The sequence below is a fragment of the Exophiala viscosa genome (assembly GCF_022695815.1).
Source record: "Exophiala viscosa unplaced genomic scaffold EDD37scaffold_7, whole genome shotgun sequence".
In the NCBI taxonomy this organism is placed as follows: domain Eukaryota; kingdom Fungi; phylum Ascomycota; class Eurotiomycetes; order Chaetothyriales; family Herpotrichiellaceae; genus Exophiala; species Exophiala viscosa.
The window spans coordinates 293,910-321,122 of record NW_026944359.1 but is presented as its reverse complement, the minus strand read 5'-3'; the positions used below and the strand labels follow the sequence as shown (position 1 = coordinate 321,122).

The 27,213-nt window shown below is 51.0% G+C and overlaps 10 protein-coding genes across 10 annotated transcripts; 7 read left to right on the top strand and 3 right to left on the bottom strand.

The window, feature by feature from the left end:
- Positions 1 to 162: 162 nt before the first annotated feature.
- EDD37DRAFT_633383 (metalloreductase Fre8) lies at positions 163 to 2,269 on the top strand. Its single transcript, XM_062816781.1, has one exon. The coding sequence runs from the start codon at positions 439 to 441 to the stop codon at positions 2,140 to 2,142; it is 1,704 nt and encodes a 567-aa protein (XP_062668818.1). The 5' UTR covers positions 163 to 438; the 3' UTR covers positions 2,143 to 2,269.
- A 409-nt stretch (positions 2,270 to 2,678) lies between these two features.
- Positions 2,679 to 2,984, top strand: EDD37DRAFT_651122 (uncharacterized protein; the record flags this gene model as incomplete). The annotated part of the gene is made up of 1 exon (XM_062818318.1): positions 2,679 to 2,984. One exon carries the CDS (start codon positions 2,679 to 2,681, stop codon positions 2,982 to 2,984), a length of 306 nt encoding a protein of 101 aa, XP_062668817.1.
- Positions 2,985 to 4,659: 1,675 nt separating this feature from the next.
- Positions 4,660 to 6,726, top strand: EDD37DRAFT_448876 (alpha/beta hydrolase). Its single transcript, XM_062812851.1, has 3 exons — positions 4,660 to 5,221; positions 5,274 to 5,728; positions 5,780 to 6,726. The coding sequence occupies exons 1-3, from the start codon at positions 5,071 to 5,073 to the stop codon at positions 6,641 to 6,643; spliced, it is 1,470 nt and encodes a 489-aa protein (XP_062668816.1). The 5' UTR covers positions 4,660 to 5,070; the 3' UTR covers positions 6,644 to 6,726.
- A 1,189-nt stretch (positions 6,727 to 7,915) lies between these two features.
- Positions 7,916 to 8,290, bottom strand: EDD37DRAFT_651120 (uncharacterized protein; the record flags this gene model as incomplete). The annotated part of the gene is made up of 1 exon (XM_062818317.1): positions 7,916 to 8,290. The coding sequence occupies one exon, from the start codon at positions 8,288 to 8,290 to the stop codon at positions 7,916 to 7,918; it is 375 nt and encodes a 124-aa protein (XP_062668815.1).
- A 1,938-nt stretch (positions 8,291 to 10,228) lies between these two features.
- On the top strand, positions 10,229 to 11,889 carry EDD37DRAFT_448809 (uncharacterized protein). The gene is made up of 2 exons (XM_062812850.1): positions 10,229 to 10,300; positions 10,355 to 11,889. The coding sequence occupies exon 2, from the start codon at positions 10,555 to 10,557 to the stop codon at positions 11,725 to 11,727; it is 1,173 nt and encodes a 390-aa protein (XP_062668814.1). The 5' UTR covers positions 10,229 to 10,300; positions 10,355 to 10,554; the 3' UTR covers positions 11,728 to 11,889.
- EDD37DRAFT_448792 (peptidyl-prolyl cis-trans isomerase NIMA-interacting 4) lies at positions 11,852 to 12,589 on the bottom strand. Its single transcript, XM_062812849.1, has 3 exons — positions 12,361 to 12,589; positions 12,186 to 12,288; positions 11,852 to 12,100 (listed from the first exon to the last, which is right to left on the bottom strand). The coding sequence occupies exons 1-3, from the start codon at positions 12,499 to 12,501 to the stop codon at positions 11,976 to 11,978; spliced, it is 369 nt and encodes a 122-aa protein (XP_062668813.1). The 5' UTR covers positions 12,502 to 12,589; the 3' UTR covers positions 11,852 to 11,975.
- A 1,003-nt stretch (positions 12,590 to 13,592) lies between these two features.
- EDD37DRAFT_682377 (adenosinetriphosphatase) lies at positions 13,593 to 19,230 on the top strand (the record flags this gene model as incomplete). The annotated part of the gene is made up of 4 exons (XM_062819801.1): positions 13,593 to 14,111; positions 14,142 to 14,594; positions 14,655 to 18,519; positions 18,572 to 19,230. 4 exons carry the CDS (start codon positions 13,593 to 13,595, stop codon positions 18,766 to 18,768), a joined length of 5,034 nt encoding a protein of 1,677 aa, XP_062668812.1. The 3' UTR covers positions 18,769 to 19,230.
- Positions 19,231 to 19,296: 66 nt separating this feature from the next.
- EDD37DRAFT_633369 (short-chain dehydrogenase) lies at positions 19,297 to 20,630 on the top strand. Its single transcript, XM_062816780.1, has one exon. It carries the CDS (start codon positions 19,727 to 19,729, stop codon positions 20,519 to 20,521), a length of 795 nt encoding a protein of 264 aa, XP_062668811.1. The 5' UTR covers positions 19,297 to 19,726; the 3' UTR covers positions 20,522 to 20,630.
- Positions 20,631 to 22,047: 1,417 nt separating this feature from the next.
- Positions 22,048 to 23,825, top strand: EDD37DRAFT_658342 (amino acid/polyamine transporter I; the record flags this gene model as incomplete). The annotated part of the gene is made up of 4 exons (XM_062818966.1): positions 22,048 to 22,156; positions 22,216 to 22,541; positions 22,596 to 23,688; positions 23,779 to 23,825. The coding sequence occupies 4 exons, from the start codon at positions 22,048 to 22,050 to the stop codon at positions 23,823 to 23,825; spliced, it is 1,575 nt and encodes a 524-aa protein (XP_062668810.1).
- Positions 23,826 to 23,947: 122 nt separating this feature from the next.
- Positions 23,948 to 26,992, bottom strand: EDD37DRAFT_448698 (kinase-like domain-containing protein). Its single transcript, XM_062812848.1, has 7 exons — positions 26,736 to 26,992; positions 26,623 to 26,677; positions 26,291 to 26,579; positions 25,934 to 26,245; positions 25,840 to 25,886; positions 25,500 to 25,793; positions 23,948 to 25,450 (listed from the first exon to the last, which is right to left on the bottom strand). Exons 1-7 carry the CDS (start codon positions 26,851 to 26,853, stop codon positions 24,070 to 24,072), a joined length of 2,496 nt encoding a protein of 831 aa, XP_062668809.1. The 5' UTR covers positions 26,854 to 26,992; the 3' UTR covers positions 23,948 to 24,069.
- Positions 26,993 to 27,213: the final 221 nt, after the last annotated feature.

Genomic DNA, 27,213 nt, shown 5'->3' with positions numbered 1-27,213 from the left:
ATCACTATCTGTTATTCCGTGTAAGTGGCAGGATGACCAGAAGATTTATACCTGGTATCTTCTTCCTGCTCTCGATGTTACCTAGATGGCTCGCAGTGGATCACGACCTTTAACCCTGGTCCTTCTCAGCCTCGTCTTGGCATTGTCGTGCCACCTCTTCGATTCTCTCTATCTGAGGTTGACTTATGCCTCATCTCGCTCAACATGACCATAACAATCCTGTACTCTAACACTTCAGTCCGCCAATCTTGAATATGCTGATCGCCATTGATTCAGCCTTCGCGCGAAGTGTCGACCACTCCAAAGCAGCTTGATTGTCAGCCACGCCTTTAGAGGTGCAAGGGGTTTGGTATTGGCGGTGACGCTTGACGCCTCATCAATCCTGGATACCAATATCATCGAACCACCGCGGCTGTCGAAACAAGAAAAACAGTCACGATGGCGTACTCTTTCGTCACACTTACGTCCGCCGAAAAGGACGAACGCCGCCGTCAACTCAATCTTTCTGGAGAAATGGCCTGGGTCAGTCCCATCATCATTCTACTAGGTGTATACATACACCGCAAACTCCTGCGTCCTTTACTGAGTCAGACGCTCCCACCGCATTTGTTGGTCCAGTGGCGTCGAGTATCATGGGTCCTCGGCACAAAGACATCCATCGGCGGTACCGGCGACTTCGGTCCCCTGGGCGTTCAACTCTTTGGCGCGCTGTACCTTATATGGCTTCTCGTCCTGATCTTCCGGTCCACAGGGCAGGATTACATGCACCTTGCCAAAGCGTTTGGACATGTCGCTGTGTCGCAACTACCGTTGAATTATCTGCTCGGTATGAAATCTATGTGGTCTCCTGTGAGTCTTGCCACAGGGTTATCCCATGAAAGGTTGAACAGCTGGCATAGATTGTTCGGGCGAATTTTGTATGCGTTGGTGGGTGCGCATGTTCTCATGTATTTGAATTTCTTTGTCCAGCAAAATCTCCTGGCGAAGCGAATTGGGGATTGGGATGTTCTTTGGGGGGTTGTTGCGTTTGTGGCGTTCAGTCTCCTTTGGGTGTTGAGTTTGCCTGGGATACGGAGAAGGTGGTATCATTTTGTTTTCTATCGGAGTCATGTTGTTTTGAGTGCTGTTGTTGTGCTGGCTTTGTGGTGGCATGTGCCGTATACGAGAGTTTATGTTGGACTGGCGGGGTTGGTTTGGGGGGCTGGTGCGGTGGTGAGGAGATTTGGAGCTAGTGTTGTCGTCAACGCACAGTGTGAGGCGGTGGAGGGAACGGAGTTGGTGAATGTGTTGCTTGAGGTTCCGAGAGAGTCTGCCCTCGCAACTGGTGGCCCAGGGCAGCATTTGTATTTACATGCTGAGGGGTTTGGGCCGAGGACGCCATTTACGATTGCTGCGGTGGAGTACCAGAAGAAGGGTTTGGTGAGCGTGAGGCTTGTGGTTAGGAATGTGGGTGGACCGCAGACACGGTCGATTGCGGATATTGCTAAGAGTAGGGAGGTTAAGGAGCTCAGGGTTGAAGGACCGTATGGAGGGTCTGGGATGAGTTTGCCGGAAATGGTGCAGCGAAGGGAAAGTGGTCCTGTTTTGATGGTCGCTGGAGGTGTGGGAGCTACGTATATAATCCCGATTTATATTGCGTTGGTGGAGCAGCGGCGGTCTACAGCTGGGAAGGATGCGATGGTCAGAATGATCTGGGTGGTTAGGAGGTTTGCTGATGCTTCTTGGGGAATCGAGATGTTGAAAGGGATTGGTGCTGAATTGGAAGAGTGTGGTGTCGACGTATATGTCACCCGTGGGAGTGTTGGGTTTGATGTTGAGATGGAGGAGCAGAGGTCACCGGAGCTCACGAAACATGGTGTGTCGGTTCATAAATTGGGGAGGAGGCCCGATCTGGAGCCGATGATCGAGGGGTTCTTCCCTGTGAGTGCGGGTGGAAGCAGGGTGATGCCTAGTTCGGATCCGCGCTTGTATGCCCTAGGTGAAGCGAGGAGGAGGCAGATGGCTCTGGAGGAGGCGACCGTCTTTGTCTGTGGACCTGGGTCGCTGGCCAACGACGTGAGAGAGGTCGTTGGGCGGCAGGTCATGGAGGAGGGCAGGAAGGTGAAATTGATTGAAGAAGTGTTTGGATTCGGAGGCACCTAGATTTTATATGCTACGAAGTTGAAGGCTTGGTAATGGCAGACAAGAAAACGATAGAACTTGCACCGTAAGTGGCCTAGATCGGCGAGCGCACACGAGCTTGATATAGAGGAAACGATAGATATTCTAGAAATCGTTTTGATCTCTCACATCGTAGTGAAGCACTATCTAGAGATTATGGTATGTCACGGTGTCACCAGACAGTGCTCGAAAGCATGACATCTGTGGTGGGAAGATCAGTGATGTTCTCAGCACGCGCAAACAAGGGAACAGGAAGCATGAGGTCCAAACACAGAGGAAGTGAGCAAACGGATACATTGGACACCAGAAATATAGAAGGCCTCCAACTCTCTGAGCTCTCGACCTCTCGACATACTCTTTCGAAACCACCACTCAAAATCGATACATATCTAACCCAGCAAAACCCGCCCCAACGGTCTGCTTCGAGGTCGACCAAAGAGCACAAAGATCTATAGGCATCGACAACAGCATTCTTACGTCTTCCGCCTCTTTGAGACTCCATGACCGCACGGCCCACCATGATTTTGACCAGAGCACTTTCAGAGAGCGCGGGCGTTGATGCCAGTCAGTCAATTCGCAATGGCGTCTCTGATCGTGCACTCATCTTCTTCCTCGTGGCGGTGGGGTTCTTTTCTGTGTCACTGATTCGGAACTTGTACATCCGAATCGGCTGGCACCGGGACGGCGCAAGACAGATCGACAAGAAGGCCACCACAGCCATGGAGATGGACCGTTTGCCGACCAACGAAGTCAGTCAAGGAGAGAGCCAGCGGAAGTCGAGGGGTGCAGGTAGATGGCTGAGCGCTGCGATCAAAGCGGCTTGAAGTTGCCGGACGCTTCAAGAGCTGCAAGGGATGCCGGCATGAATTTCCAAGAGCCCTTCAGATTGTGCCTGCAGGAACTGACGATTTCCGGGACGGGATTGTTTGACGGGATATCCCAGTGATGGAGCTTACTGCGGTTTGTGAAGCATTGTGGTGACAGACTCGGAACTTGACATGACTGTCTCGATTGTGTGTCGAGTACGAGTGAAGTGCACGCCGATTCGATAGTCTCCAGGGGTATTAATATGAAGCCCAAGTCTTGCTGTGAGCTCTCAACATCGCAACAAATGACACCTCAACTATTGCCAGCACGAGTATCTCGATTTTGAACAGCAAGTGCGCAGAAGACCCGCAAGCACTGCTCTCGCAAGCTACCACATTCGGCACAGATCTGGGTCGGCATCTGTCCATCTAGCGCAACATGGTGTCCGCCGCAGCATGGGGAGCACCAGTTCTGGTGTTCATCATTGTCGTCACAGCATGTGTCTGCACCTACCTGTATCGAAGGGATCCTCAGCCTTTTCACAACAACATCAATCGATTCATCTTACGACGCAGAGCCAGAGAGCCAGCACATCGCGCAGAGGACTTGGGGAGCGCCAATGACGATTATGGTCCCCCTCAGGGAGACAACCGGGTGCACCGATAATTCATGTCGCAGTATCTGCCTGCAAAAGGGTAGACCAACGCCGGAAGGGCAACAAGGGCAATTGGCAAATTTCCAGTCTGTTTCGAAAGCTTCCCTCGAGGGACAAGTCGGCGAGTTTGGCTTTCACTGAGCAGCTCAAAGGCCCCCAATCAGGCAAATGGTTTGCTGTACACCCATCTCTGAAGTCAGCAGCGAGGTCAACATCGGATGGTTGGGTGCTGTTACACGGTATGCCTTCAGCACCGTCATCTTGCTTCGAGGCGACAGACAGATAGTGGAATGACCGAGTTAGCAAAAGCTTTGGCCGAGCAAAGCCTCAAGTTACATCATGAATGACTTCCATGCAATTCATTTTCAAGCGGAGATGAGACACCGAATTTCTTAGCGGAGCAATTCGTTCTGCAGGTTATCGAAGCCGTCGTTGACACGTTAACAGCACGTTGTGATTATTGTGACAGTCAAGTGCGTCTTGTTTGGGTATGCTGCAATGTACACTCGATCGGAGCGTCCCAGGTCGATTGAAGGTTCTGCTTGTCACATGCAGCATAGCAGTCTGGTTAGTGAGATCCGAAATCAGCTGAATTCAGAACTTAGGCATCAAACACGGGCCAGTGTCGCTCAAGGACGGCGCTGATCTCGAGGATTGAGGTAAGATCATCTCATGGGAGACGACCGTGCAGTTCAAGCTCCTGCGGTCCTCGACAGGAGAAAAGCATTCTGGGTTGCACTGTGCCGAAGGGAAACGGCCATGACATTTGGCAACGTGTTTATCGACATGGCTCATGGCTTCTGTGACGGCGACGCGTGAGCATTTAAGAATGTACTCGTAGAACACGAGTTTGTTGACAAGAGAATGAGGTCTTAGTCAGGGCCGCAAGCGAATAGACTGCGATGAGGGGAAGACGGACGCCGGACGGATTGGACCCTGCAGAACCATTGACCGTTTTGGCGCCTTGTGCCCCGCCCATCACCGCGTGTTTCATGTCCATCGCTGCTTAATCGAGCTGTCCATCGTGATGCCGCCCTCAACTGTCGCTCGCACGACTCCAGGTCCATCCTGGCTTTGGGAGAATCTGTGTTCCCCAGGACGGCGTCCAAGCAAATGACAAGCAGATCCTCAACAAGATCTACTCGTGGCAACCTGTCCAGCTTACGCCGGGTGACTCTGACCACCGCACTGCGATACGGTTCACGTCCATGCTGCTCCTCCTCATGGTCACCTCTACACTCTTGTCCCTCGTCTCTCACAACTGTCCTTCGTATCCTCATGTACTTGCTTGAACCATTCTCCTCGAAACCACCCAAGACACTGTCTCTCCGTTGACTGAACCGGGGAGCAGGTGCCCCTCCGGATGAATTGACCTCAGCCCTTTGCAACAGCAAACATTCCTCCCGTCGCTCCCAGATAACCTAAGCTCGTCCATACCAATCTTCGTCATGGCCTCTAGCTTCATCAAGCACTTGCTCGGACAAGTCGCCTTCTATTCCTTTGCCCTGTTCAATTGGTTCCTCTTTTTGGGATTGTTCATCAAGAATGGGACATTTTTCAGAAGAGATTCAGAGCAAGACAAACTTCAATACGCCATTGGTATGTATACCGGGTGACCTCCGACATCATAGCTGATTTGATCCTACCGCAGAACGAGATCGCTTCTGGAATCTGACCAAAGAACCTCTGCCGGGCTTCAAGCACAACTTCTACACCTTACGCAATGGCCTCAGGTTACACTACATCAGCAACCAACTGGAAGCTACCCACGGTAGTCTCGTCGTCTTCTTACACGGTTTCCCAGACAGCTCCATGATGTGGAGGCATTTGATGCAAGAGCCCGCCATATCCAAGGAAGATGCCACACTTGTCTGCGTGGACCTGCCTGGCTATGGGGGAAGCGACAGTTTCAAGAGGTATGACACAGAAATATTGGAGGCTCTTACGGAGTTCGTGGTCGCCATGCGGGACAAATACCTACCAGAGGACAGCGACCAGCCCAAGACCTTCATTGTCGGTCATGATTGGGGTTGTGTCCTCGGTTTCCGTCTTGCTTCAGAGGCTCCTTGTTTGGCGGATCGGTTCATCCTCACCAACGCTCCCCATGTGAGTATCTGTGCGGGTATTTTGCAAGTGGCAGCTTCTGACTCTTTCCAGGTTGAACTTTCATTTGCCAACAAAGATCGCATCATCGGATCAGCTTCGAAGATCTTCAGACAATTCAAGCAGTCCCCAAAGCAGCATTTTGCATGTTTGTCAAAGACCATCAAGACCCTACAGCCACTTCTCGTACAGACCATGATGATGGGTTACATTTTCATGTTCAACCTACCCAGTGTCTTTGTCAAAGCGATTGGTGTCGCTGGCAACTATTCGTTCCTTCGAGGAGCTCACTGGTCCGGCTATGGGAAGCGTTCGGACGAATATCGCGTCCAGGAGTGCATGGCCTCAACCTTTGGACCCAGCTTGCATGAGTGCAAGACCTCGTCGATCTCGCACAGTGCCAATGGCGACACCGGACAGACTTATGGGTCCAGCGTGGCTCAACGTGCAGACTCTCCTGCCGCGGCTTTCTGGAACATGACAGGCTATTACCGCGACGGAGTAGCGTCGCTCCCGTGGACAAAGTCGCTTGAAACAATTGCCGACTTGTATGCAATTGAAACCACGGCCTCCCAGTCCAGCAGCCCAAGCCGTCGTCGATCTTCTGTGTCGAACTCCCTCTTCATAGATCACCTCAAAGGCCAATTGAATGCGCCAACTTATGTTCTCTGGGGAGAGAGGGATCTAGCCTGTGGGAGGCCGATTTGCTTGGATGGCTTGGGAGACTATCTGGCCAAAGACAGTGAGATCACAATTCTGCCACGAAGTGGTCACTGGACACCGGTTGGTAAGGAATCTCGAGCAGTTCTCGCCACGGTTATTGGCTTGTATGCCCGAAAAGATGCCAGACCCGTGTCCAAGATGACTACTGAGGTGCAGAAAGTCTATCCGGATGCATTTTTGATGGCAAAGAAGTAAGGACCTCACACCTCACGCTGGTATGATTATGGCCAAGGCGGACCTTGTGGCCGATAGAGCCTATTGGTGATTTACGTTGAGAAGTGTACGATATGATACCCTGGGAAGTTGCAATGGCAGTGATATGAATTGAGCCCAAGGAGGGCTCTTCGACCAAAGTGTGTTATGATAGGAGCTATTCAGGTTTTCAAGGAAGGAATGTGCAATCTGTTCCCTGCAGATAGCTGTGGACAACTAGGCCCAGGAGCTGGACCGTGTGTCGATATCACTCCATTACCCAGTCCCTCAAGATATCCTAATGCTGCGGCCGCGCATGAACCTTTGCATTCACGTGTCACTCGACCGTATGGTGCAGATATTCAGTGCCAATCTCTCGCCAGCTAGAACCGATCACGCCCACAGCGATAGCTATAGTACTGATCTCCTCCCAATTAAGGTCCATACCGACCAGATGGCCAGTTGCAACCCGAGAAGCACAAGTACGATGCTGGCGACGGTAAGCGGAAACTCGGTCGTGTTGTAACACGATGGGTCGGACGGTGCAGGTGTTGTTGTTGTTGTTGAATGCGGCAATCTGGTGGCCGTAGTGCTATGACGGGCAATCGTAGTACTGTGAGTGGTGACCATGGGCGAAATTTCTGGCGGAGCTGCTGCAAGCGACAGCGAGATGAGTATTGCGAGCGTAAGGAATGTCTCAAATGGTCTGGGACAGGAAAAGACTAAGCGACCCATCACGATATAGTACTCGAGTGGGTTTTCGGGTATAGGTCTCAGTATTGTCGCATACAGCTGGAGCTCTGATTGTTCCTGAGACTGGCAGATCTTGCCGTGATTGAACAGAATCAATATAAATGCTTATGTTTGGTTGCAGTGCCAAAGATCCCAATATTTGTATATCATAGTGTAGGAGTCTATTGGGCCAGTGAAGGCCTAGACTGGCGACTGGTGCTAGTCATTATAAGCGTGTCACAACTGTTTGTTCTATGACCATGAACAACCGTTTGGTGGCAATGTGGACACATTCACTCCGTTGGATGCCCTCGAGGACTGTTTGCACCCGACTTTGGAAAACCCGGCTTCCTCGAACGGATTAGACAGGGAGTCAAACAGATGCAGTGATGTCAGAGATGCGGGAAACAGATGAAGTGCCAGGCAAAGAGGATTGAGCATGGTTCTTTCCCACCGTAACTCCCCCGTCGCTGTAAGGGTTCCGTTCTGCCTGTCAATAACACACACCCTCCATTTGCGCCATATGTACAACCAAACCACGCTTTAGAACAAGAGCTCAAGACAGCAACAACATGTCATGGCTGCAAGTAGTGCAGCGCAACACCCTTCTCCACCAGCTCCCATACCTCGATCTTGATAATATGGTCCTGGCTGTCCTTGTTGGTAGTACATGCCTTGCTGCGGGGGTCCATAGTAGCCATAGGGCTGCTGTTGATAACCTTGCTGCTGCCACGGCCCCGGACCCGACGGACCTTGATTCCAGCCTTGGGGAGGTTGCTGGTAGTAGCCGTTTGGGCCTTGAGAAGGGTAAGAATTGTTTTGGCCGAAGCCTCGATCGCCGCCGTCCTGGTAGGTGGGTTGTGGTTGCGCCAGGCCTGGTGGTGGACCTTCCGGCGGTTTGTATACTGTGTTCGACATGTTCAAGACGGAGAGATAGGAGATAAGGAGGGAAAGAGACTGAGTGTGGTTGTGAATGTGAGTGCACTGATGATGAGCGAGGAATTTACGTGAGGCGGTTTGATGGGAATGTCGCAGTTGCTGTCGCAGCCTAAACCAAAAGGTCCTCCGGATTCGTCGGCTGCGGGGTTGTTGAGGGCAGTGCCACAAATAATGTCACGAGGCTGAAGGACCGAAGGGAAGTGGGTTCTGCCAACTGACGAGGCTACGCACAATGGGTCAGTGGGTAATCCCAGAGTGTTGGAAGCGTCACTGTGTAGAATTGCGGCTTCTCATTTTGCAAGTATCGATGTCGACATTCGACAAGTATTCAGCCTTTTCACTCGCCCTCAATTAGGTCAGAGCACGTGAATTTGCTTATGGTATCCGTGGCATCGTGCCGAAAGGCGAAGGGTTTCACTGAGTGAGTCAGCCAGACAAAGTGAGCAGCAGCCACTTTTGAACATCTGGCTTGAAGCATAAGAGTAGATGGAGTTCTTTTCCATGAGATTGTCGATCGACACGTGGTCAGGGCGAAGACTTTCTTTGGTGATAATGGCCTGGTAAGAAACGCGATGCCGAACATGTACATATGTGCGGAATGATTGCGTAGCACCCCCAGTCACCAGACCGTTTCAAACCAAGGATCAACGAATGTGCTGGCAAATTGAGAGAGGCTTCGGCAGTGATTGAACAACATTTTGGTGGGCTACTTGTGGTGCTGGAACTTACCGTCGTAGCCTGTCAGTGAGCGGGCAGTTTTGGCTAATTTAATCGTCGTATGGGGAGTGGTGCAATTGCAACTGCAATTGCCAGTCGTCGGACATATTGTCATGTGCAAACGACCATCAGCGCAACCCCCATGCTTCTTTCCCTCATACTGTACTCCGTACACACTTCCGCTAGGCAGCGACGAAGAGTCTTGGACGACATCATCGTTATCATCATCACCACCACCATCCACGTCCCCTTCGAAAAAAAGAAAGGATGCTCGTGCAGGACATGTGCTCTGATAAGATAACCCGGCAGTTGAATGATCAAGCCGAAAGCTTCGAAGGATTGTACCAAGTACATCGACCAGAGTACCTGACTCGCCCCTTGCCGTCTTGCCGGCAGCCTCCATGCCTGTGCGTTCGGAGCACGGGAGTACCCTAACTTAACAAGCCTATCTCATTTGTTCCACACGACTATCAGGCTATCAACACCCTGTGGCATGCCCATTCGAAGCAGACCCCACTCCAACAACAAGAACTTCTTCCCTCTCCTCACCCTGCCAGTGGTTTGTTGGTATCTCGTCTAACAATAATGTGCTCATCAGACCTTGCCATGGCGCCATGCGCATCCATCATCATCATCACCGATGCGGTGGGGGGCCCCATCCATGGTTTCTTCATACGGTCAACCATCTCGGCGGGATCCCACGTTCTTCCGTTCCGCAGACAGACCAGACGCAGCTAGCCTAGCTTGTCACTCTTCCTTATCAATCGGTCAATCTGCGCCCATCACAGGATCCAACGTCGTCGGGCATCGTTGGAAGCTAACATTGCCTAAACCGATTTTGATCCAAGTCACTTCTACCTGCACCTCCTGCAGATGCCCTTCCCCGATTGTCTTCTGCCTCCTGATTCGGGCTCACCCGTCGAACTGAGGTCCATTTGCCGTACCGCGCGCAGGCACATGTCTCCCTAACTCTGCGTTGCCGGCATACCACTGTAGTTACGTCCTTGTTGAGCCGAGCACGTCTTCCTCCCAAAGATAACAACCGTGGATCTTCCTTCTCCATCAAAACAACCCATCTGAGCCTGATAAAAGCAGACCTCCGACCGCCTTGCTCTGAAACCCGCTCTGCGGTCTTCCTCACCCTTTCGCCATTTTGACCTGTTTTCACCGTCCAAGCTACAATGAGCACCTATTTGTGGTATACGTTCAGCTGGAGTTCTCTGAGAAAGAGCCACGCACGGTGGTAACAGGAAAACACCAAGACAAATTTGCGTATGTCACTCACCGTATCTTCGAGCATATACCATTTTGCTGACAAGTGCGCAGCAGAATATACCTTTTGGAAGATACTCTTTGCAGCCGAAAAGGCACACCGTACAGAGATATCACCCTCCCACTAGGAGGGGGTGATCCCTCTACTTCGTCATCGCCGTGGGCAGCTTCATGCTCGCGTAAAAGTCGGCACTGTTTCTTGTGTGCAAAGAGTCGTTTGTGTTATATGATATTTCAGAGTGGTCGTTGCAACCATGTTCGGCACGAATACCCTGTCGCTTCCCCCTCCTTTCGCCCATGAGCATCACCCTCTTCGATTGACCTCTGAGACTCCGCGCCCTCAACCAGCTGGCGGGTGCCGATATGTTTTGTCACACCCATCGGCTCAGAATCAACAGTGCTCATGTCAATCCTTCCATCACAATCGAACCGCGCCAGGCAATATTTGTGACTGCGGTCATCAAGCCTGCTTTCATGTTCATGACGTTGCGAAACAAACCTCGGAAGCCCTCAGCGCTACAATCGAAAAATTAGGTGAAAAGATCAGACGTTTGGAAGAAACCATTCAGAGTGAGCGAGGAAATAGAGAAGCTGCCTTAAGCAGGGAAAGACAGTTATGGGAAGGAGACACCCGCATCCTGCGCGAGGCTTTAGCACCGTTCTATCAAAACGAGAAAGAGATGCGCAGGAAGATTCTGGAACTAGAGAGCAAGCTGGGAAATTACAACGACGAGCAGATCCGTCTTCGAGAACGCGTCCTCGTGGTGGATGATGTCTACGTCGCGATAGAAAATCGCGTGGAAGAATTGGAAAGTCTCCGCTCAAAGAGGAGACGGGTGGGTCGGGCTCATGGTCAAGACGAACCGCCCTTGCAGAATGGCCATGTCTCACCCGATACTGTTGCTGCGAGACCAGTCTCGTCGAGCGTCGATGGGAGATCTGTCCATACAGCTTCCTCACGCCCGTTGTCGGCCAACGGGTCCGGATCAACCACCACTGACCCCGAAGAGCCTCGTTCCAGTGGAATACTCAACCTTGTGGAGATGCCACGATCGGCGCCGCTCAACATGCCTCAGCGTCTATCCCCTTCACAGGAGGAGCCAAGATCAAGCGGCTTCTTGACTATTGACCGTGTTGACCGACTAGCTCAAACCGGTTCTGAACAAGCACAAACAGTTGCACTTCACCACGCAGCCCGCATCACTCCTCCTCATGACCGTCCAAGTCCGCCCATTCACGTCAAACTTTTCACAGATATCCCTAGGTCTGCTCCCACCCCTCCGGACAATGGGCCTAAGAAAGTGCCGATGCTCGACGTCATGGTACTACCAGTCAATACTTCACCAAAAAAGAGAAAGTACCACCTCGACCACACCGCCTTGGATGTTCTGGCGGACGTGAGCATATCCAGTCCACTCATTCATTGAGACCTCGGTCTCTCGTTTTCTTTCTGGTCACTTCCGGCCTTCCACCATTATGATATGATAGCCGTGGCTTGTTTTCACTTCCGCATCTGTCCGGCAGATTGATTAGCGCTGATGGGTGACCGTCATTTGAGCGACTCGGGCAGCATTTTCAGCAAGCGACATGTTACCGTGGGGTTGGAGCGTCGGATCATTCTTTTTAGAACCAGGTCCTTTGTACAGACAGGGGAGATCCCAATATTGCACATTCATTAATTTTGGAATGAGATAAGGAACTTACACTTGGGATTGGCTGTGGTGCTTGGTTCCAAATCGTATGCCACCTTTTCAAAGTCGCCATGTAGACTGCCACGCACTTTCCAGCCTAGCGAGCCGCCTATCATGCAGATCAGTATGGCAAGTTCCTAGGGCGGAAAGCTGCGGCTGCTGATAGAGAGATCTTCGGTTAGGGGACAATGTACCTTGTCGAGCTTTGTCCTCTGAGAATTCTCTTGCCACGTCATCGAATTTGGCACCATCACGCAGCTTTGCTAGAGCTTCTTCTTTCTTTGAGTGCTTCTCGCACTGAGAGATGCAGGCAGGAAAGATCAGATCAAAATACCTCATGGCTAGATGTTTTCTCGAGAATGGACCTACTAGTATGTGTCTGGCATTGATGGACTGGGCTGCCTTCAGCTTACCACTGCCGCCAGCTGAGGCTTCATCGTCTTTGCCCTTTCCTTTGCCTTTACCGCCTGCTGAGCCAGACTTGCCCGAATCTTTGTTCTTGGGGGCCATTTGAATAGCTGTATCGCTGAAAGGATGCTATGCTCTTTCCAACGGTGTGCTTCAGCAAGGCAAGTGCTGGTAGCTGCACCCAACCGAACAAGCAAGTTTTATAAAGAGAGACGGCAGCAGAGTTTCAAGGAGGTTCCTGTCCCGATCTGGCATAGTCTTCCCGGCCGTAGCGTACTTGGCTGGGGGTCACGCCCATTCGCGCCATGATGCAAGTCAGAACGGGAGGTCGATTATTATTGCGGGCAAAGCACCTCTTTTTTCGGGGGGGTTCAGGAAAACTTTGGGCGAAGGAGGAACAAGTCAGTCACAACTCAGTCAGAGTGCCATGTGGATCAAACAGCGACTTGCCCGTTACCCTCGCTTTTGCATCAGCCCTCTTTATCTCGAACAACATTCAATTACAAGAGAAATAAGTCAAGTATGGACAAAAAGTCCATCGGATGGGAAAACAACATTCCCCTGACAATTCTCACCACCCCAGATAGACAACCCTTTGTATAGAAGAGAATTCACGTGACTTGGGCTCACTTTCATGTTCCTGGCCCTTAACGCCGCACCCTGCCCGAGTCGCGCGTATTTGTGAAGATGATCCAGACATCCGGGCAGACAAGCTTGGGCTGCGAACACTTACAGCTGCGACTGATCATGCTCCGTATCTGCCTACATTGCCACATCTCTTCATCTCCATCACCCACTCTCACCCAAACCATCATCAATCCGTCGTAACCATTGCACTTTACTATCGCGCGACCATTACTTTATCGTCGCTCCGATTGAACAATGTCGCAAACCCCTTGACGAGTCGAATTTGGTGACACGACTACACCGTGCCAGCCGCACTTTGGTGAGGTCAGGAAGAGCGGACCGAACGCCCTCCCAGTCAGTACAACCGATCTGTTCACCATCATTGGCGTCCTTCCAAACGAGGATTTGCGAACGACCTTGACATAATTCACATAATCGGGCAATGGAGGCTTTGGACAAATATCATACATGAAGAACCTGCATTCAGGCCCATAATTGAGGAAAAGATAGACCAAAAAGACCAAAAGCAGGCCCAAGACGACAGAAGATTAAGGACAACACCAAAAATGTCGGGATCAACGCCATTCACGGCTCGTTCGCCAACGCAGTCGAACCAGTATCCACCATATTCACCATCTCATTCAAATCGCCCCTACTATGGTCACGAACCCTACCAAATACCTCCACCTCAACATCTCACGCAAACACCTCCGCCATTTCCACCCGCCTCTTTGGTACACAGCCCTCATCAACATCGTCAACCAACATTGGCATCACCCTTGCCTGCATCAAATGCTCTGCCGCCTCCACCTCCCCCAGTCGGCAACGTGCCTGGTTATCTACAGCAATTGACCTCGAGTCCACCATTCGCACTTCAGAGAAGCTACCAAGGACACCTTCCTCCTCCTAACATGCCTCCACAGTATGACGGTGCTCCTTCGCACGCACACCCTCCTGGTCCTTCGGCTCCTGGACTGCAATCGCCCATAAGAAGCCACCACAATCTGAGCAACGGCAGGCCGACTGACAACCTTCATCCAGACTCGCGTCCTCAGTCCAAAGAGGTACATTTTTACGCTCAATCTGTCTGACAAAGTACTGACCACAAGCCACAGAAGCCTGATCGAGCGAGCAACCCCATGTCCTTCGCGAGCATATTAGGTCCTTCAAACAATGAGCCAGCCTCGAAGCCTGTGGAGTCGAAGCCTCCAGGACCCATAACGCCGCCGCCAAAGCCTGTGGGTGAAAGCAAAATCTCACCTGAAGAGTCACTCGTTGTCAAACAGCCATCATTCGACTCATCCCAACCTCTAACAAACGGTGATGTGAAGTCTGCAGCAAAAGCAGACACGGTTCAAGTGGCGAGGAAGTTTGATGCTCCTGCCAAACCACGGACAATGTTGACTGAGCGGGAGGCCGATAAAGTCCTGAAAGCACTTGCCGGGGTCGATGATAGTCAGCTCAGTGACGTGGAAGAAGTTGGTTTCTATGAACACAAAGAGCGGTACAAGCAACGAAGCAGAAAGCGAGCTGCAGAAGTTGGTGAGGCAGAACTGCGCAAGCGCAAGGTAAGTAACAAAATATGCCGCACCCTGCTTCACAATGTCACCAACTCACTCTTTTGGCAGCGCCGGCGAGAGTATACTCTGGACTCCTTGATCAAGCCTTTCGAGTCGCACGCCATCAGCGCTGCCCAGCGTTTCCGCGAACAGGTCGAACCGATTGCTGCTAAAGAGATTGCGGACAAAGATATTGCAAGCGAAAAAGAACGCAAAAAAGACATGCAAAGAAAGCGACGCCGTGAACAACAAATCCGCAATGAAAGAGAAAAGCTAGAGGAACTTGAAGAGCGGGCGCGAACCGCAGAAGATCCAGAAGATGCACAGAAGTACCTTAAGCAGGTCGAAAAGTCTCAAGCTCGTATCAGACAAACTGCAGAGCTTCTCGAGGGTGTTCCATCGCAGGAAGACTTGGAGGTTTCAGCTCCCGCTCCGAACTATGAAGGCGGTATCACCTCGTCCTTCCAGATTGGCTCTCCTGAGCCTGGAGAGCCACCCAAGAAGAGAACTAAGAAAGAGCCCGGCGCTCCGTCTGCTCGTCTGAAGAAATCGAAAGAGAAAAAGCAGGCAGAGAAAGACAAGGCAGAAGCAGCGTACGCCGCGATGGAAAGAGACGCACTGATCAACATTGCTCCTAAAGACGAAAGCCCACTTGAGCCTGTCACCAAAGGCAAAAAGTCGAAAGCAAAGAACAAAGACAAGGAGAAGGAGGAAGAAGAAGAAGTTGCCGCTGCTCAAGGGGTCAATTACGATTCCAAAGGCTACAACCAGATCTACGAACAGATTTGGAGAGATCTTGCTAGGAAGGATATACCCAAGGTCTACCGGATCAAGCAAGTCTCACTCAGCACGAAACAAGAGAACCTGCGCAAGACCTCAATTCTGGCTAGCAAGCAAGCGCGCAAATGGCAAGAGCGTACCAACAAGAGTATGAAGGATACTCAAGCACGGGCCAAACGTGTTATGCGTGAAATGATGTCCTTCTGGAAGCGCAACGAGCGAGAAGAACGAGATCTTCGACGCATGGCAGAGCGTAAGGAGATCGAAGATGCGAAGAAGGCTGAAGCAGACCGTGAAGCCAATCGACAGAAGCGGAAACTCAACTTTCTCATCTCACAGACTGAACTGTACTCGCATTTCATCTCGCGAAAGATCAAAACCGACGAGGTGGAGCGGGCAACTGATGATCCTGAGACTGCCGCTACTGGCGAGAAGCCTCATGCACGAAACCGTGACATGGACGATATAGCCTTGTCCAACGAACATGGAAACCACAAGGTCACCAATATTGAAGATCTCGATTTTGATGTCGATGATGACTCTGCCTTGCGACAAGCGGCAGCCGCCAACGCCGCGAGCGCTCTGCAAGACGCACAAGACAAAGCCCGAAACTTCAACGGCGACGACCCTATGAATCAATTTGATTCCAGCGACATGAACTTCCAGAATCCCACCATGGCTGGAGACGTACAGGTCACCCAGCCCAAAATGTTGCAGGCTCAACTCAAAGAATACCAGCTCAAAGGTCTCAATTGGCTGGTCAATCTTTACGAGCAGGGCATCAACGGTATCCTGGCCGACGAAATGGGTCTGGGCAAGACAGTACAGTCTATCTCCGTGATGGGATATCTTGCAGAGCAGCACAACATCTGGGGCCCTTTCTTGGTCATTGCACCAGCTTCTACACTGCACAACTGGCAGCAAGAGATTACCAGATTCGTGCCTTCGATTAAAGTCCTTCCATATTGGGGCAGTGCAAAGGATCGAAAGGTCCTGCGCAAGTTCTGGGATCGGAAGCATGTTACCTACAACAAAGATTCCGAGTTTCATGTTCTTGTCACCTCATATCAACTTGTCGTCATGGACGCCCCGTACTTCCAGAAAATCAGATGGCAGTACATGATTCTTGACGAGGCACAAGCCATCAAGTCATCAAGCAGTTCGCGGTGGAAGACTTTGCTAGGGATGCAGTGTCGAAACCGTCTTCTTCTCACCGGTACACCAATCCAGAACAACATGCAGGAATTGTGGGCACTGCTGCACTTTATCATGCCTACTCTTTTCGACTCCCATGACGAATTCAGCGATTGGTTCTCCAAAGACATCGAAAGCCATGCCCAGAGTAACACAAAGTTGAATCAAGACCAGCTTAAGCGGCTGCATATGATTCTCAAGCCTTTCATGTTGCGTCGTGTCAAAGCTCATGTTCAGAAAGAACTGGGTAACAAAATAGAGGAAGATGTCTTCTGCGAGCTTACGTACCGACAGCGTGCGTACTATGCAAACTTGCGGAGCAAGATCAGTATCATGGATCTGATTGAGAAAGCAACGCTGGGCGACGATCAGGATACGGCCACACTGATGAACCTGGTGATGCAATTCCGGAAGGTCTGCAATCATCCCGATCTTTTTGAAAGAGCCGACACCAGTTCACCTTTCTCGATGTCCTATTTTGCCGAAACAGCCTCGTTTCTCCGCGAAGGTTCATTCGTTCAAGTTGGCTATTCGGTGCGCAATCCCATTCAGTATGATCTACCACGAGTCCTGTGTAATGATGTTGGCCGCCTTGACATTGCTGGTCCTAGCAACGTCCGGGCTGGTTTTCATCGAGCCGGTTTTCGGAAGGACGCCCTGGGCGGACTGTTGAGGATCTGGACACCCGAAAACATCAAGAAGTCTACTGAGAACGATGGGGCCTTTTCGTTCCTACGCTTTGTAGACACCTCTGTTGGTGAAGCTGCTGCAGCTGCTGACTACGGTCTGTTTGAACGAGCAATCAAGCTGAAGAAGCAGCACAGACGAACATTGCCGGTATACGAGGATGTCGAGCCAAAGCCTCCTGCACATGCCATGTTCAACATTGTTGAGAACACACCTCGGAAGCTGCTTGCGGAAGTTGATCTGAATTCTCCTCTGGCGCGGCTGTTCAACATCTCTGGAGAAAGTATCGAGGACCAGGGATATTCTGTCTTCGAGCCAGCTGCTTTACCCAAAGCTTTGGCTCCGCCCATTGAGGTCAGTGCCTTTGACCAATCTTCACTGGCCGAGCGGCAGTCGACCATGTTCAACATGAATGTGAGGGGCACACTTTATCCACTTGAGGAAAGTCTCGAAGAAAAGCTGTTGAACCAAGATGTGGATCCTGAGCACTTCCCATTGTCTGAGTTGCTACCTCAACCAGAATCGCGAAAGGCCAAGTACACCCACATATCTATCCCGTCGATGCGCAGATTTGTTACGGATTCCGGCAAGTTAGCCAAATTAGACCAACTTCTTCGCCAACTCAAGAATGGCGGCCATCGGGTGTTGCTCTACTTCCAGATGACACGTATGATCGATCTCATGGAAGAGTACCTCACCTACCGCAATTACAAGTTTGTTCGATTGGACGGCAGCACCAAGTTGGAAGATCGACGAGATACTGTACATGACTTCCAGACAAGACCAGAGATCTTCATCTTCTTGCTGTCCACACGTGCCGGTGGGTTGGGTATCAACTTGACCTCTGCTGACACTGTCATCTTCTACGATTCTGACTGGAATCCGACTATCGACTCGCAAGCCATGGATCGAGCGCACAGATTGGGTCAGACCAGGCAAGTCACAGTGTACCGTCTCATTACCCGTGGCACAATCGAGGAGCGGATCCGAAAGCGTGCGATGCAGAAAGAGGAGGTCCAACGTGTTGTCATCACTGGAGGTGACGGTGCTGGCGTCGATTTCAACACGCGAGACCGACGTGAAAACCGAACCAAAGACATTGCAATGTGGCTTGCCGACGATGATCAAGCTGCACTCATCGAGCAAAAGGAGAAAGAAAATGCCGATAAACCGGAAGACGAGAGTACGAAAAAGAAGAGCAAGAAAGCACAAGCAGCAGCCGCCAGCAAGAAGCGCAAGATGGAAATGAGTCTGGACGATATGTACCATGAAGGTGAGTACTCGCACATTGAGGTTGTATGCTACGGTGACTAACTCTTTTGCAGGCGAGGGACATTTTGAAGGTGAATCGTCCAAACCGTCAGGTGCAGCCACACCTGTCAGTACTCCTGAGACACCTGAACCCAAACGTGGCCCTGGTTCTCGTGGTGGTAAGGGAGTGAGTAAGAAAGCCAAGACGGCCAAACAACGTCTCGCCATTATCGATGCTGAAGGTGATTTGGGAATGGGTGGTGGTATGTGAGGAAGTCGTTTGATTCTGGACGGGAAACCTCGATTTTGCTTTGCAGAGGGGAAGCCGACGTGCAAAGAACGTTCACATCATTGCATTCATGTAAATTATGGATTATGGGTGATTGTTATTGTGATTTGCCGCAAAAAGCAATGCGGATGGGATGATAGATGCATGCATGGTCTTTGCGGTCTGACTTGTGCATACAGCATTGCATACTGGAAGCGGCCTAGGAGGGTCCAGGGTCAATGGACTGGGCTGGGTTGTTGCCAATGCCTACAAAATGGGCGTGCGTTATGGTGTGCTTTTAATCCTACGAAAATCAATGAGGGAACCTGAGTTCAAGGTAGACTTTGGGGAGACAATGAACAGACATTTTGATATGATCGTGGCTTCATACCCGTACGAAGTGCTCGTACTGATTACTTGAGGGTTGCCTATGTAGAAAGTCTTGTTCATTGCACGCCAGTCGTGTGCCGTCTCTTAGAAGTGGTGAGTTCCCTACGTCTTGTGTGGTATAGTAGTGAGTGTGATGCATTTTGACATCACCACTTCTTGTGTGCCACTGTGGAGCCTTGCATCATAATGATCGCGAAACCTCAAAGACTCTAAGCATTTTGTGCTTTGCCTTTTCGCAGTTCGTCATTTGGTGTAATCTACGACAGTACTAGGTGGTTTTTTTGGTAACAGCGGTACAGCTTGATTTTGACCGAGGAGATCTAGGTGGAAAGCGATTCTGCCAGGTTGGAGGCCCCCAAACGTCATTGTTGATATTTGATACAGTATTTGAAATGAGGCTGATCGTTTTATGTTTTTGTATGAACTCCAATAGGTCTTAGCTTTGACGATTAAAGAAATCCTCTTACCATCGAACAAGACTACTAGATTTGTTACTTGCACATATAGCAGACTTACTTGACAAGACTTGCCCCCTTCAATCGCTTAGCGTCTAGCTTTTCAATCGTCTAACATGTCGAAATCAACTCTCGACCTCATCGACACGGCCGTCATCACGGGCGGTGCCGGCGGCATTGGTCGTGCCATGGCAGAATGCCTGATCAAGCACGGCAAAAAGGTCATCATCGCGGGACGGACAGAATCAAACTTGAAAAAGACGTCCGAAGAAATCGGTGCGACAGCCTACTACGTTCTCGACACGGGAAAGACGGATATGGTTGCAGAAGTATCGAAAAAGATCATAGCCGAGCACCCGGAAGTCAATTGTCTGGTGAACAACGCCGGTGTACAGAGGCCGTTCCAATTTCCTGGTGTTCAAGAGGATCAGGACTACAGCTTTGACTTGAGCAAGGCAGATCAGGAAATTGACATTAACATTCGAGGACCGATGCACTTGACGGTGCTGTTCTTGCCGCACTTGCTGGAAAAGAAGGGGGGCATTGTCATCAATGTGTCGAGTGTGCTGGGGTTCTTGCCCAGTAGTGTGATCAACCCGGTGTACAACGGGACGAAGGCGTGGGTGCATTTCTTCACGTTGAACTTGAGGACGCAGTATGCGGGGAAAGTGAAGGTGGTGGAGATTGCGCCGCCGACGGTGTCAACGGCATTGCATCGCGAACGGACGGATCCGAATGATAATTCCAAGGAGAAGAACCAGAGTGCGTTGACTTTGGAGGAGTTTATCACCGAGGTTGAGGCTGGGTGGAAGGAGGGCAAGGACTTGATTGCGCCGGGACCGGCGGGGGCTGTTGTATCGACGTGGCAGGAGGTTTTGGGGCAGAAGTATGAGAATGCGACGGCGAGTTGAGGTGTTTGATAGATGGGAACGGGAAAAGGATAAGAATGAGATGATAAATGATATGAAAAGCCGCTTAGAGTTTGTACAGTAAAGACTGAAGAGATATCCATCGATGACGATCTGCTTGTGAGCTTGGAAACGTGCTTTCTGACCTCTTTGGTTTTGTTGATGTTAGTACACCTCCTTCCACGTAAGTATCATCTGTTCTTCAAATTCAATGCAGTCACGAAGTGTCATCTCGTTGATGCTTGAGGGGGGGTGCACCAAAAGTGCTGTCCCCATGATCTCTGCCTCGGGCGTCGACTTGGCCGACTTTAACCGTGCTGCAAAGGTACATTCGAGATCCGATCAACCTAGACCAATCCAGATTGACGCGCGGTTGACACTTGCTTGAACATAGTGGCGTAGAAGCAGTGTCTCTTCGATATCGAACATCTACAGTTCCCTGCAGGGTACAGGTGCTGTATTAGAGCAGCTGACGTCTCGCAGAAGATCCAGAAGCCATTCTAGCCCCAGGTTACCGATGATGTCCGTCCGGTGGCGAGCGACCATCTCCGTCTGGATCTCATGGACAAATCCAGGTTCATACTACACAAGGATGTGAGCCTTTGTGAGGAACAATAGAGCCCTTTAGACTTTGAGCCTGGTGTTTTGATGAAACGTCGAAGCTTGAGATATTTTCAAACACACGAAGTTGTCCACTGGTGGATTAAACAACGGTGGATGGTTCCGGAGTTGGACATCTCCGTGAAATGAGATCCATTGATCCAACAGCTTGGACCCGAAAAAAGTCTCTCGGAAGTTTCCAAGAACGATAGTCTCGGTACACAGACATCATCTTACGAGTGCATCATCAAGCAGATACTGGTCGCAATGCCTAAAGGGGAGCTGTTCCCAGCGTCCGAGCACGGTGAGGGACGGCTAGGAGACAGACACATCTTCTCATCGATTTCGGCCTTGGAGACTCATCCAGTGATGACTCCGTACGGTGGATGATTAATCGTCACTCATCAATTCGAAGAATCAACAAGGCTTTGGGAACGACCCATCATCGACCCTTTGAGATGGGACCCTGGGCGGATAAACAACAGCACGGTTCCCGCTGACGCCTGTTAACTTGTAAGAGATGGACGCCTCCCGAGACCATCTCGCTAAGGACATCAACTAACTACACCTAACAACGTCGCACATCTCCATCTGTCCTATCACAGGATCAATGCTCCTCGTCGCTCACAACCGCCTACCGATAACGAGTCCACACAAGCCTCATAAGCACGGACAACCTCGTCTCCACCCCATTAGCCACATGGCAATCACTTCGCCTTCTAGCAACAAAGATAAGGCTTATTTCAATCTATTCCGCGAAATTCATAACGACGTTATGTCCTGTCAATGGACAAAGCCTTGGCCACCGAGATATATATACCTTGACGGAGATCCTCATTGTGCCTGGCTTGACCTTTCCAAGTTTCCACTCTCGGTTCATTCCATCGCGTGCCTTTGCAGAAGAATTCTCAGCCTCACAGTGACTCACAATGGCTACCCGTCGGCTTTCGTCCATCGTCCATGGCGGCAAACAGAACGAAGCATTCGACTCATCCCTCGGCAATGAAGCGACACTCAACAAAATGGGTTACGAGCAGGGTACGTTGCGCATCACCCTGATCAGTGATGCGCGGACACCAATGCTAACGCTCTCGCAGAGCTCAAACGTTCCTTCTCCCTCCTGGGCATGGTTGGCTTCAGTTTCTCCATCGTCACCTGCTGGACAGCATTAGGCGGCACCCTCATCCTGGGTATCGAGTCCGGTGGTCCTCCTGTCATGGTCTGGTCCTGGCTCGCCATATCCGCCTTGTCCCTCTGCGTTGGCTACTCCTTTGCCGAAATGTGCTCGGCCTATCCAACAGCTGGTGGTCAGTACTCTTGGGTCGCCATCCTCGCACCACCCAAGTACGCTCGCGGCGCCGCCTGGGTGACCGGCTGGTTCATGTGCACTGGTATCGTAGCCATGGGCGCGGTCAACAACTTTGTCAGTCCCACCATCACACTTTACCGTACGAAACATAACTAAGTTGCCTTCTAGATCGGATCCAACTTCCTCCTCGGCATGGCGAACCTCAATTACCCAGACTACGAGATCCAGCGCTGGCACTGCGTCCTGGTGACATACCTGATGGCCATCATCGCCGCAGGCGTCAACATTTTCCTGTCGCGCCACTTGAACACCATCTCCACCTTCGCCGTGATCTGGAACGTCGTCAGCTTCTTCGTGGTTATCATCACCATGCTCGCCTGCAACGACCACAAACAGTCCGCCAGCTTCGTGTTCAAGGATTTCCAGAACGACACCGGTTTCGCGTCGGGCGGTATGGCCGTCATGCTGGGTTTGTTGAACACACTCTTCGGCATGTGCTGCTACGACGCACCCGCACACATGACAGAAGAGATGATCAACCCTGCCAAAGAAGCGCCCCAAGCCATCGTCTTGTCCGTCTGGCTCGGCGCCATCACCGGTTTCATCTTCTTGATCTCCGCCTTCTTCTGCGTCGGCGACCTCGAAGCCACGGCCGACACATCTACTGGTGTGCCGCTCATTCAGATCTTCTACGACAGCACAGGCAGCACCAGGGGCGCCACCGCTTTGGCAGCTTTGATCACCGTCATCGTCCTTATCTGCGCCAACAGCTTGATGGCCGAGGGCAGTCGCGCTTTGTGGGCTTTCTCGCGCGACCACGGTTTGCCCTTCAGCGGCTTCTTCGCCAAAGTCAACAAGAAGTCCCAGGTGCCTGTCAACAGCGTCATTCTCTGCCTGTTGATCCAAATGGGTTTGAACAGCCTTTACTTCGCCAGCTACGAGGGTTTCTCCACCGTCATCTCCATCGCCACGCTCGGTTTCTACATCTCATATGCCATGCCCCTGCTCGTCCGGCTGTGGAGTTACTTCACCGGCCACGAACACGCCAAGGTCATCCCCGGCGCATACTCCCTGGGCAAATGGAGTTTGATCTTGAATGGTGTCGGTCTCGTGTTCTTGCTCTTTGCCGGTATCGACTTCAACTTCCCCTCCGAAGGTCCAGTCACCGCCGACAACATGAACTACTGCAGCGCTGCTGTTGGCATCATCGGTCTTGTCAGTCTCGTCACCTGGATCTTTGATGGAAGGAAGAACTTCACCGGTCCACAATTAAATCTGAGCACTATTGAGGCTGAGGATAGAAGTGTACCTTTGAGTGGCGGTGTGGCCGCTGAGAAGTACAGTGACGCAGGAAGTGACCAGGCTAGTGGCCAGATCAAGATCGGCCAACAAGTTTGACAAGCTTGCTTGATCTCAAATACTTAATATGTGTACTATTTGTCTAGTTTCAATACAACCACTAGGCTGTCGTTTCTGCCATTACTTCCTTTATTTGAGCGCATTACATGTGCACTCTCTCGGCTCTCAATGGGTTAGCAGCCTAGCATGCTGTCCATGAGTACTAGCTTCAGCCACTTCTAGCACACTTCACACTTCATCAAAGGTTTCAGCGTTGCATGTCGATTCAATCTCCGCATCATGTTTATCGTGGGAGATATAGGGTTTCTGGCTTGTGCTTTGTCGGGATTGGTACTTTTGGTCGATTGACTAAAGTAGTCATCTTTCTGGCAGCTTCGTTATTCTCGTCATCTTCTGCCAAGTCAAACACCGAGCCTCGTCGTTTCTTGTGGCGGTTGGGTGACACTGTGTTTGTTCTTCTTTTGAGTCGGTACTTCTTTCTCGGAGCACTGATGTCCTCTTCACCAGTGTCTTGACAGTCACTCATTATCGAAGACTGGTCTTCACCCTCAGGGTCACACGATGGTTCTCCGCCAGTAGAGTCGTATGCAAAGTCATTTGCATTGATCCCATCCCCAACATTGCTGGCAGGCTCATCTTCGACGTAAATCCGGCCAGTCAATATGTCGGTGTTTCTTGTGACGAGATCTGGAGGCATAGAGCTAGCGCGTCTTCTGAGGCCGCCCTTTTGCGATCTTGGAGTCAGAGGCCGTCCTGGCGACTTAAAGTGGTTGTCCTGCACGACCACTCCGGACGGCTCTTTGACATAGGATACGTCTGGTAAGGAACGATGTTCCGCTGCTGCCTTCGTTGTACTACCCAAAGAGCGCAGTGTATCGCCAGTCCGAGTCTCCGGTGGTCTGATGAAGAATTCTGACTGAGGTCGAGGTGGAGGTGATACCGTACGTGCCCTGATATCTCTTGAAGTTTTGTCCTCATTCTTGCTCCAATATGCCGAGAGAATTTGCTTCTCTTCCCACGAGACGTGAGGCCCAGCGTGTTCACGTTCGCGAAGAGAATCCGGAGCCCAATTCTCTATGGCTCCCAACACTTCTGCAGACAGTCTTCTCTTCGCATCCCTCTTCGGCCAGATGTTCAAATGCATATTTCTCGGAAAAGGCTTGTAGGGAGGATCAACAGGACTTTTGTGCCTCTGATGAAACCGTTGGCCGAAGTCAACTGCATCTGGTGATCGTTTCAACAGGTACTTGTAAGTTGGATCCTGGAACTCGATAGTTGGCGGTTTTGGTGGCCGTGGAACCCAATGTTTGATTGTCCTTTGGTACAAATCCTCAAAATCGTTTCTATGCATCTCATTTGAAAACCATGGATGATTGAGAGCTTCTGCAGCCGTTGGTCTCTTGGCTTCGTCAAGGACCAACAAATTCTCAACAAAGTCCTTTGGTCGACGTCTGACTTGTAGCCATTCGATAGACTCCTCAAGGAATGTGAGGTTGCACTCTCTAGCAAGCTTTTCCGAGTACATGTTCGTGGTCGGATCAGCGAAAGCCAGTCCGCCGGTGAGCAAAACGACCGAGACACACCCAACCGACCACAAGTCAACTGCTCGTGTATAACCGCGTGGTTGGTATTGTGCTCCGCTTCGTGATTGTTTCAACGTCTCACTACAACCATGTCAGTAAAACCTGTCAAATGGTTGAGCAAAAGGCATACGGTGCAGCATATTCCAGGGTACCCAGCAATGTGGACATCCGTTGCAGCCGGCTCTGAATTCTGCGAGCAGCACCGAAATCGGTCAACACGACTCGAGAACCTGCTGAAAGACTTGTCATGAGAATATTTTCCGGCTTGATGTCTCGATGCACAATGTTGTTTTCGTGGAGGAAGCACAAAGCAATAAGTATCTGTCGGATAATGACCGCCGCTTCGACCTCGAGCAGTCTCCCATTTTTCGACTCAATGTAGGAGAACAGGTCACCAGCAGTAACAAGATCTTGCATCATATACCTGTTTGATCAGTAAAAACCTACCGCACCACGAGTTTAGCACTCACACCGTGCTATCTGTCACGTAGACTTTTTCGATTCCAATGATGTTAGGCTGCGCAGTCAGTCAGCTTATGAATACAAGGATGTCAACGGACTCACGTGGCTAACCGAAGCCAGGATCTCGACTTCACGGAGGTATATTCTCAACTTATCTTCCAGATAGCCTTCCCTCTTCCGTTGACCTCCCCACTCATTGACCTTTTTGAGTTCGGCTCGGCTGTCCACGTCTTGAGCAGCCGCCGGTCGTTCCAGACCTTCAAGGAAATCGAGTGGTCTGTCCTCAAGCCTCCGTAAGTCAACCAACTTACATGCCACTTGTGCCCGTGCTTGTTGTTCGATTGCCATGAAGACTTTACCGAAAGTCCCCGCGCCGAGAAGGCGGTCTGTAACCACGTAATGATTCCGGAAGCGCTGATGCTATCAGGGGGGGCTTGTATACGAGTGTCAAGATCTTACCGCCATCTCCCACTCCTGCGCGAAGTCGAAATGAGCTTCAGGTGTTCCGTTTGTTTTGTGCTCGAAGACGAGAAATGTCTGGCGGCTCAATCTCAGTACGTCCCCATCGCTGATTAGGTAGCCACCATTGCCATTTCCAATGAGGCCACCGTTCCAGTAGGAGCCATTCTGGGACAGGTCTTCCGCGTAGACAAGAGTTTGGACTTCGTCAGGCTCATCATTTTCGTACACGACTGTATAGAGTCTGAGGTGTCTTTTTGAAACGTACGGATCGTCGATGACATATTGACTACAATGTAAGCACGGAACCAGTCTCAAACATGCAGCCTTACCAGCGACTTCTGTCCCGACCAATGATGATCTCATGGTTGGCATAGATCTTTCTTCCTGCACAGGCTAGTATAACCACAAACAGAGCGATAGCATTGACGGAAAAACAACGCACGAGCAAGCACCTGGCCCCGATGGTTTTTGTGAACGAAGACACCTGCAAAAGGAGGTTTGGAAGATGGCGATGAATTGCTGCGTACACGATGAACGCCAGAACAAGGTAGGAAAGTCATGGTTGCGAACAAAACAGGCACAAGCAAAGCAGAGACTTGTCAAATGGTGTTAACAACAATGGAGATGCAGCAAGTGTGAGAACATTGAGAGGAAGCAGAGAACTAGTCAAACCGCAGAGCGTGACCTACAAGGCATTCCACGAAAGGCATAACCTGCATTGCACAGAAAGAGTGAGTTGTGTAGGAAAGGTACATAGGAAGTTGCTCGAGACTGACACCTGTAGACAATGATGTCAAGGCGTGACTGATGTCCACATCGAGGCTAGCTAACTGCAAACACGCCAAGGCCTCAACACACAGTTCGTTCTTGCTCAAATATCTCCCCGCAGCTGCTTCCGTTGTTCCTCTCCTCTCCCAGCA